Here is a 10,421-nt window from a genome sequence, read left to right as displayed (position 1 = left end):
TAGATATATTTATGTAGCCTAAAACTTGTATTTTTTTTCTTGATCAATAAAATAACTTGCCTTCTCCATGGATGCTTTTTTGATATTATCAGGATTTTACATGTAAAGATCGTGTTGTGCGAGTGATTCATTTTTCTATGTCATTATTTCTTTGCAAGTAATATTTTATTCAGACTCTAATTACCAACAAGTGGTATTAGAGGCAAGTGCTGGGTTCTGGTGTTCTGGCTGCGAGTTTGAAACCCATCAAGATAGGAATCCGCGTATAGAGAAGACATTGGTTGTGCAAGAGCGACATAGGAGGTTTGTAACCCTGGCCATCGAGTAAAGTTTGAAGTTGCTTCTATCCACGCATAGGGTTGTAGTCGCATAGTTTATTTGGTTGCGTGCTGAAAACGCAAGTTATTTGCAAAGAAAAGAGGAACCCATGGGTGTCTGCGAGAATGTGTGTCAGCTCGGTTTGCTGGAAGACACGATAGAGTAGTTGTCACTCTTTTTTAAAACCCTAGCAGCAGAGGAGGTGCCAGTCTTGTTGGGTGCAGACCCATGCTTGTCAGTGTAGAGGAGTTGTCGCAGAACAATAGGGGTCTAGTTACGCCGTAAGGCGTTCCCCTCTGAAATCAACTCCCCCAATTGCCACCGTGTACTTGTTTGAGCCATTCGATTAGATGTTAGACGATTGAAACATTCCAAACCGTTGGATATAGTTTAGGTTAGTTTTTTATATTCTTTCCGCACAGTTTTTCTTGCTGCTTCAAATCTCGCTGAGCGGGCCGCGTCTCTGGGCATCCCACTCCAGTGGCTTGGAGCTTGATGAGCTTTTATCCCCAGTGAGGGTTTTGCAGGCAGAGTTTTTAATTGAGCTTTCGGATTTGTGGATGACATATTCTGCATATTCGAGGGTGTCTTGGATAATGTAGCGGTGTTGAGACAACGATATGGTCTCAACAAATCTGCAGATGAAGTGGCGATTATCATAGAAGCTTATCGGACTCTCAGAGATAGGGGTCCTTACCGTGCAGATGAGGTCGTTAGAGATCTATTGGGGAAGTTTGCCTTCGTTCTTTACGACTCCACTTCCGAGGCTCTCTTTACAGCAGCTGTACACTTTCTTTCTCATCCCTTCCTTTTCTGTGCTTTATTTTGTATTTTCCATTGAAATATTTGACATAAACACTTCTATTGTTCCCATGTCAACCCTACTTCATTGCACATTTCCTTCAATCCTTCATGCTACATACCTTGCTCAGATAATAAATGAGGGATTCCAATATTTCTCCTTTCGTAGTCGTTTCTAGGGAATCAATTTTCTTGATCCTGCATTTGAGAGGGGATAAGGGGCATTTTGAAAAATTATAAGACCCTCCTACTTGTTTTATTTAGTCCATAGATTTACCATTTTCTAGCCTGGACACGCTCACACTGCAGACTCCCTCCAATCTGGTCTGTGTTTTTGGAGTATCTTCACATTCGTAGATGGCATATGATGATTTCTTGATCCTGCAGTTGACAGAGGATAGGGCTCGTTTTGAAAAAATATAAGACTTTGTTTGTTTCATTTAGTCCATAGATTTACCATTTTACTATCCTGGACACGCTCACACTACAGACTCCCTTCCATCTGCTCTATTTTCTGGAATACCTTAACATTAGTACATGGCGTGTGATGAGAAGAATTTCACAGAGTACATGGGAAGCTTATGAAACCCCCCCTTTGATAAGAATCTTTTAAGAAATTCAAATTACCAACCCCAAGATAAAGTATTATGACTCTCCAATTAGCTTGTGGCCTAAGGGTAAGGTGGAGAATTTACCAGGCTTCCAGTGAATTCGTGGTCTTCAGGTTCCATCCTCACTGGAAACAGTGTGGCAACAACATTTTGTAGTGTCCATTAACCTGCATTCTAGATCTAGTGCTTTGAAGGCGTTGACTTTTACAATGTGGATATTTCTGAAATGAAGTGGCAGTTGAAGTTATGTACTCTGTTTTTAAATTAGAGAAAGTATATATATATATATATATAGTCACTTGTGGACAATTTACGGGACAAATTGCCAAATTCATGACTTTCTATTTGATCCCAGAGTCCAGATGACAGAAGTTATCCATTGTAAGATCCTATGAAAAATTCTATCCATGGTAAAAGGTCATCTGCATTTGTCATCATAACTAAAACTACCCCTCACTGATCATTGCTGATTCATGTAGCAGAGTTGGCCTTTTCTAAAGAAATGTTGTAATCTAAAGAAATATTTACTTGGTGGTTATCCTTACAGCCATTATTAGAATATTGGGTTGACCAATAATGACTGTAATGACATTGGGCTTATCCGATTTATTTTACAACAAACTACCCCTCACTGATCATAGCTGATTCATGTAGCAGAGTTAGCCTTTTCTAAAGAAATGTTGTAATCTAAAGAAATATTTACTTGGTGGTTATCCTCACAGCCATTATTAGAATATTAGGTTGACCAATAATGACTGTAATGACATTGGGCTTATCCGATTTATTTTACAACTTTGATGCAGGAAAATAAGACTATCACTTACTTGAAACAGAACAGTGATTTAAATCGGATCCCAATCTTTCAGCCCGACTTTCTGTTTTAATGGATTGCTCTAAATTCTTGAGATCTGGTCTTGAGTCTTGGAAATAATTTTCAACTTGTTTTTCTAATAGGGTACATGATATAGGAGTTTGGCTTGTAAATATATCTCTTTGCCGAAAACTTTTAAGATTCCAGTCTGATAGTTTGTATTCCTTTGAAAATGTGCTAAAGCAATTTCCCAAGATTTTCCCAGATTCCTACTTCGTTGAAATAAATTTAAGTTCTTTTCCGATAATGTTTCTCTAATTATTTGTCTTGGGAGAGGGAAGGGGGAAGATTAGTTATTTATAATCAGATGGGCTACTGGCACCTGTTACCCCGAAAATTCTGCTCATATGATCTATCATAGGCTGCACTTCCAATTTCCCAATAAGAAAATGGTGCCCTCAGTATTTATTTGAACATATTTTGTTCCCATATAAAATATTAAGCATTCCTTGAAATTGTGGATTTCTTGACTTTTGACCAATAACTATTTGTTTTGCTAGGATGCTGATGATTCAGTGCCTTTCTTCTGGGGCACTGCAGCTGATGATTACCTTGTACTATTTGATGAGCCAAATGTCCTGAAAGAAGGATGTGGAAAATCTTTTGCTCCATTTCCCCGAGGTAATATAAGACTTCTAAATTAGAGCTTATCTGTTTTTTAGCTATCTGGCACATGAAAGTGTAGCTGAATGTTGGCTATAGAGCCTCTAATGTAATATCGGTTGTTGCATTTGCCTTCGCAGGTTGTTACTTCTCTACATCAGGTGGATTGCAGAGCTTTGAACATCCTTTGAATAAGCTGATGCCAATGCCTCGTGTTGATAGTGCATTTGGCAATAGGAGGATCTCTTCCTCTCGCTAGGTAGAATCCTCTCATGGCAAGCTCATCACTATTCCCTGATGAATATTTTTATCCAAATGTATGATCTTTAAATTGAGGAAACCAAGAAGAATGGTTTACATAATCTAGACATTTAAGATGTTTAAATACACCAATTGAATCATGCCTGCAACTTGCCCTGTATTCCTCTTGAAGAAGTTACACTGGAAGATCTCCAAAAGATTTCAACTTTGGGGTGCGGGAGCAGTGGCAATGTCTACAATAGTCCCATGCTTCTATGAAGATTGACATTTTTTTTTTTCAAACTGTTGCAGATATGTATCACATGGAAAGAAGATTTTGCAGCCCCATCAACTGTTAGATGGATTAACAGAGGTAATAGGCGAGAATGATAAACTTCAAAACCTCCATTTTTTTTTGGCTATTTGGAAATGTGCTGAAGTCAACTTCTGCAAATTCCGGAGCAGTTGATTTCAAAATCAATTTTGTAATTTGTTTTATATCACTGTGTACCTAAATAAGTATCATTATTTAAAAGATATGTAACATCTTCCATCGAATCTATGAGTGCGTTCAGCAATTTTGGTGAATACAAGGTCTGCTCCAGGACTCCATGTACTCTTCCTGTTTGCTAAAATTTCAAAAATGTGCAGTGTTTATAATATGTCTAGTCTTCTTCTGCATCTTGGATATCACTGCAGAAGCTCTTACATGCTTTGTTTGTGTTAGCTATTTCGTTAAAGCTAAATCTCAAGAAACCACCAACCATTGTTGCCATTACCTGGTGGACCATCGAATTTGTTTTAGGATCACCATTAGCCCTTTCCTCTATAGCAAAAGTTTTCTCAACTCAAACATTCTCAGCTAAAACAATCCTAGATATTACTACATGGGTAAACTGTTTTCTTTTACTTTTCCGTGCTATCAAAGCTATTAGATACCATACCTTCATCAGCACTAAGGATTTATCAGATCCCATGTTAAAGGAAACTGCAGAAGAAGAGATCCAAGTTACTCCATTGAGTAAAGCAGGGTTTTTGAGCCGTCTGACTTTCAAATGGTTGGATCCTTTACTACGTCTAGGCTATTCAAAAACATTGGAACTCAAAAATATACCGCATTTACCCTCTGAAGATGAAGCATTCACAGCTCAAAAGGCATTTGCAGAAGCATGGGATCTTCAGAAAAACCAAGACCCATTAAACAAACAGACAATATTCAAAGCATTATCAAAATGCTACTGGAAAGATATGGTAGTCATGGGAGTATTTGCATTTATGAGATCAGCAGCAACAATTTCTGGACCTCTGTTTATGCGGTCCTTTGTACAGTTAGCAGGTAGAGAACAGTCTTTCCAAAATGAAAAAATTATTCTTGTTGGAGGTTTATTTGCAGTTAAGCTCATAGAGTCCTTCTCTCGAAGGCATTGGTACTTCAATTCCAGATGCACAGGTATGCGAATGCGTTCGGCCTTGATGGCAGCTGTATATCAGAAACAACTTCGGCTGTCTAGTCTAGGAAGACGAAGACATGCCACTGGTGAGATTGTAAATGCGTTCGGCCTTGATGGCAGCTGTATATCAGAAACGACTTTGGCTGTCTAGTCTAGGAAGACGAAGACATGCCACTGGTGAGATTGTAAACTACATAGCTATAGATGCATACCGTTTTGGAGAGTTTCCGTGGTGGCTGCATTGGCATTGGACCGTCCCTTTGCAAATATGTGTAGCAATTGGCATCCTTTTTGCCACAATTGGATGGGCAGCTATTCCAGGTTTGCTCATCATCATTTTTACTCTCATTCTAAACAAACCTCTAGCAAAAAGTGTCCAGAAGTGCCAAGCTGAGTTCATGACTGCACAGGATGAAACACTGAGACTAACATCTGAAATTCTTAATAGTATGAAAATAATCAAACTACAAGAATGGGAAGAAAAATTTAAAGAGCTGATAGAAAATCTCCGAGCTGTGGAGTTCAAATGGTTGTCTTCAGCACAGTTTAATAGAACATATCGTACCATACTCTACTGGATGTCACCCATCATTACTGCATCTATAGTTTTTGCGGGTGTGCTATCATAGGGGATCCACCGTTAACTGCCACAACCATATTTACAATGCTTGCAACATCCAGTGAGAATGCTACCTGAAGTTTTGGCTATATTAATTCAGGTTAAAGTCTCCTTAGATCGTCTGGACAAGTTCTTACAAGATGATGAGCTGAGACCAGATTCTGTTGTGAGGAAAGCACTTGCCGGATCCTAGTATACCATCGAAATTCATCAAGCCATACTCAGCTGGGAGCCAGAATCTTCATTGACAAAGCCAACATTGAAGGGAATAAATCTGCACATTAAAACTGGAGAAAAGGTAGCAATTTGTGGCTCAGTGGGATCAGGGAAATCTGCTCTGCTATATACAATTCTTGGAGAAATCCCAAAAATTTCAGGAGATGTAAGTTGAACATTAACTACTCTTCTTGAGCAGAAGTAACCATTTCATAGTTCAACAAGATTGTAGATGCAACTTTTTTTCTTTCTATATGCATAAATTCTTCCATAAACTTTTTGCTTGGACTACGTGCAGGTTGAAGTATAAGGCAATGTTGCCTATGTGGCACAAACAGCTTGGATTCAGAGTGGTACTGTCAGAGATAACATACTCTATGGGAAACCAATGGAGAAAATTCAATACAAGAAGGCAATAAAATCCCTTCAGTGCAATCGATGCTCATACAGCTTCAACTCTATCAAATAAGGAGGAGACATTACATAAGAGAGACTCCAAGACTTGCTAATATTGCTTGTCATAGTATGAAAAGTCTGGTTTACCTCTGTATCAGATCTGTAAAGATCTTAGAATGAGATCCAGACATATTAACGTGAAAATTTCTGTGCATATTAGATATAAAAGATTTGAGTTTTGGGTTATCAAAGCTATAGATTGAGAACTACATGGATTGCTTGATAGGATGGCTGGTTCGATTTGTATATCAGGATTGTTAGCTTCTTTGTGGTGGTAGTGTGAGATCAATTGGGAATTGCGACTCGTTTCATACTTCAAGAGGGAAATGAATTTCCCAATGATGGTGGTGATGAAGGAACCCGGCAAAAGCACAGAGAATAGCATAGGTCAGTTACTTCATTAATCCATTATCTCATTATTAATTCCATTAATTCATTAGCAATCACATTAACCATTATCATATGATAGTAACTAATGAAAGAACATCAAAGTTCAAAGGCTTAAAGCCAGGGCAAAACCCCACAAGGTGGAAAACCCACAGATCTTTTCTTCTTGATAATATCAAATGTTCAGAGAGAGAGAAATCCATAAGTACAATGATACATTAGTCAAAGTCAATAGATTGACTTGCCATAGATGATCCCAATCCACTGTCCAAAAGTCAAAGTCACATCATCTGCACATTAAAACTGGAGAAAAGGTAGCAATTTGTGGCTCAGTGAGATCAGGGAAATATGCTCTGATATATACAATTCTTGGAGAAATCCCAAAAACTTCAGGAGATGTAAGTTGAACATTAACTATTCTTCTTGAGCAAAAGTAACCATTTCATAGTTCAACAAGATTGTAGATGCAACTTTTTTTCTTTCTATGTACATAAATTCTTCCATAAACTTTTTGATTGGACTACGTGTAGGTTGAAGTATATGGCAATGCTGCCTACGTGGCACAAACAGCTTGGATTTAGAGTGGTACTGTCAGAGAACATACTCTATGAGAAACCAATGGACAAAATTCAATACAAGAAGGCAATAAAAGCTTGTGCGTTAGACAAGGATATAGGGAGTTTTGCTCATGGAGATATGACAGAGATTGGGGAGAGAGGATTGAATATGAGTGGAGGACAAAAACAAAGGTTTCAGTTGGCTAGAGCAGTATATAACAATGCTGACATTTATCTATTGGATGATCCCTTCAGTGCAGTCGATGCTCATACAGCTTCAACTCTATCAAATAAGGAGGAGACATTACATAAGAGAGACTCCAAGACTTGCTAATATCGCTTGTCATAGTATGAAAAATCTGGTTTACCTCTGTATCAGATCTGTAAAGATTTTAGAATGAGATCCAGACATATTAATGTGAAAATTTTTGTGCATATTGGATATAAAAGATTTGAGTTTTGGGTTATCAAAGCTATAGATTGAGAACTACATGGATTGCTTGATAGGATGGCTAGTTCAATTTGTATATCAGGATTGCTAGCCTCTTTGTGGTGGTAGTGTGAGATCAATTGGGAATTGCTACTCGTTTCATGCTTCAAGAGGGAAATGAATTTCCCAATGATGGTGGTGATGAAGGAACCCAGCAAAAGCACAGAGAATAGCATAGTTGATTGAATAAAAAAATCAATTGTGTAAATACAAATAACATACCCTACAAAGTGATGTTTTCTTGAATATTGATCAATATGAATGATTTTCCTTTCACAGTTCTTGTGTTTTGATTCTTTATGAATAGGAATTGATTCATTCAACTAAAATTGGTATTGTTGATTTTGATGGCACTTATGTTCTCTAGCTTGATGATTGGGTGCTGTGCCGAATTTACAAGAAAAATGGTCATTCTCAGAGAGTACAAGCGGTAGAATGAGATGAAACTCTATCTTTTGCCTATATGAACCATACCATCACAAAAAATTGTGTATATATCATTTCACCATAGAAACTGTAAACAGTTTTTAGAGTGATAACTGCATCCTCAAGGTATTCTCTTGCTCCTTTTATTTCTTCCCTCTTGCATTGGAATTTTGTGGAACTCAGTTGAACCCAAAAATCATCCTAAAGTTATATAGGTCAAAAAATTTCCTAAAGTCACAGTGCGGCTTCAAATTTAAACATAAATACATATAAACAGAAGGTAAAGTCTCAATATTCGATTATATGAGTAGATTACATAGCTTATTCAGCTAGCACAAGACCAGACTTGACTACATTAGTCAAATATCTTTCCAACTCCACTAACTACACCACAGTTCACATCGATTGACTGATGACTTGATCTCCACAGTTATTTACTTACTGTCCAACAAGGAGACCAACATGTTAATCATCTGGATTCTACAGCTGGGAGTGTGACCTGATAAATAATGAGAAACATACATATTGCAGCAATACAAAATGTGCACACAAAGATACTTCACTAATTCTTTATTCACTGGTACCTCTATTTATACACAAACACAGTAGTGGAGTCCTGCTGAAAGATTCCAGCTTCAACAACAACTAAGCTTCCCTATTTTAACTCATTAACCTACAACTAATCATCCTTAACAACACTTATACATAAGCTGTTTGTACTCTAAAACAGAATCCCTAAATAGCCTATTACATTTATGTATTGGAGAGTTATTCTCTAACATGATCAGCAACCAGAGCATAACAAAATTTATTTATTGCTCTAGTACAAACAAAGTTGAAATGAACTCTTTGAATTGTTCAAAACAACATTTTTGGAAATAATGTTTCCTGACTTGTTCTGAAATTGTACCCATGTTTTCTAGATAAGCTGCATTCTCTTCACTTTTGACAATGCTTCAGACCATAAACTTGCAGTCCTGTCTCCAAGACTATATGACAGAATGATTTTGAGACTTGCTTCAAGGTTTAACGGGTAAATATATAAACATTTCCATTATAATTTTATCAGGATAATTCATTTAAACAGGTTGGCTAATAGTATCAAAGATGAGGTTAGCTAATTGTTAACACTATTCAATACTGGAGTACAATTAAGAAAGCATGGTAAGCTCAAGTAGAAGTGCAAGATTATTGTGAAAGCCACCATAACTCCTTCATTTCAGAATAGAATTTGAATTAGTATTTGTGGGATTGCTTGAAAAATGGTTGGAAAGACATTGGACTTCACTCTTCTTTTTCTACCAAAGTCAGGAACTTATGGAAGGTAAATTTCATCTACATGTCCAGAGTTGCACATAAACATTTTAGGATGGTTATCAGTGGCGTGTCCGTTATACTTAATTCTCAGTTGCAGATGACATTTTTTGTTATTTCACTGACAGTCTTCTCTGTGTGGATATTACAACACAAAACTCCGACATCTAATCATAAAGGCAGCCTTACAGCATCAGTGAAGCCTTATGCATGCAAAATGTATGTTTTGACATTTAGCCCCTATAGTCATACCTCTCCATTGGACTGGATTTATGATACTTTTGGGATACCATTATGTGATAAGAAGCATTAAGAAAATAAGAAGCATTGAGAAAATCGATTCCGCTCAAGGAAGATCCAGGGCATTCTTAAGGGTGACGTTTAAGAGAAAATCATGAATGAGTGGCACTTAACAAGTTGTTAAGACATCCACATGCATTTTTTTCCTCCAACGTCGAAGGCAATAGGAACTATAGATGATTATTAACATTGAGAAATTGTTCATTTGTCAGCAGCAAACTAGTGATCATATTAAAGTGGTCTAAATATTAAGCAATATTTATTTAAGAAGTCAATTAAGTGAACTCTTTGGAAAGCTAACGACTCTGATGAAGATGTCAAATTATTATTTTTTGTCTCTTAGCATGTTTTTAAAATGAAATGTGCAACTGTTATGAATAGAACATGATTTTTTTTTTCTTTTAATGACATATCATGTCCAGAGGGGTTGCACTGCAAATAGCAAACTGCCTTTGGCTGTGCTTAGCCTGAGGTGTAGTTATACCAAGAATGGAACCTTGGTGGACAGATTATTAGTCAACCTCCCCAACAAACAACACCAAAAAATTAATCGTTCAATAAGTTTTCATGATCACCTTGTTATAGTACTGATTAGATGTGAAGTTCTATTGGAAAAATAGAGGGTAGTTGTGCAGATCCATGGATTACAAATTCCTGACATGAGACAACCTCTTTATCTTAAATTCTCTAAACTTGAGGTATATTTTTTTCAATAACTATAAACCTTAGATTTCATATTCCTTAGTAAAAAATGGGTATAT

At 37.0% G+C, this 10,421-nt stretch overlaps 1 protein-coding gene and 1 pseudogene across 1 annotated transcript; both read left to right on the top strand.

The window, feature by feature from the left end:
* Positions 1–427: 427 nt before the first annotated feature.
* Positions 428–3,463, top strand: LOC149232295 (uncharacterized). Its single transcript, XM_089381873.1, has 4 exons — positions 428–458; positions 864–1,102; positions 3,102–3,222; positions 3,345–3,463. Exons 1-4 carry the CDS (start codon positions 428–430, stop codon positions 3,461–3,463), a joined length of 510 nt encoding a protein of 169 aa, XP_089237999.1.
* Positions 3,464–4,419: 956 nt separating this feature from the next.
* Positions 4,420–7,464, top strand: LOC149232294 (ABC transporter C family member 8-like; annotated as a pseudogene).
* The last annotated feature ends 2,957 nt before the right edge of the window (positions 7,465–10,421 follow it).

This window comes from Pinus tabuliformis, chromosome J (assembly GCF_031772625.1).
Source record: "Pinus tabuliformis cultivar Carrire ecotype Pingquan chromosome J, CPIR1, whole genome shotgun sequence".
Taxonomy (NCBI): domain Eukaryota; kingdom Viridiplantae; phylum Streptophyta; class Pinopsida; order Pinales; family Pinaceae; genus Pinus; species Pinus tabuliformis.
The sequence above is the reverse complement of the archived record's forward strand: the minus strand, read 5'-3'. Positions and strand labels throughout refer to the sequence as shown.

Coding starts and splice junctions, on each gene's coding strand:
- LOC149232295 (XM_089381873.1), top strand. CDS start 428: ATGGGTGTCTGCGAGAATGTGTGTCAGCTCG. Junction 1,103..3,101: donor AGGCTCTCTTTACAGCAGCT/GTACACTTTCTT, acceptor TTGTTTTGCTAG/GATGCTGATGATTCAGTGCC. Junction 3,223..3,344: donor TTTTGCTCCATTTCCCCGAG/GTAATATAAGAC, acceptor TTGCCTTCGCAG/GTTGTTACTTCTCTACATCA.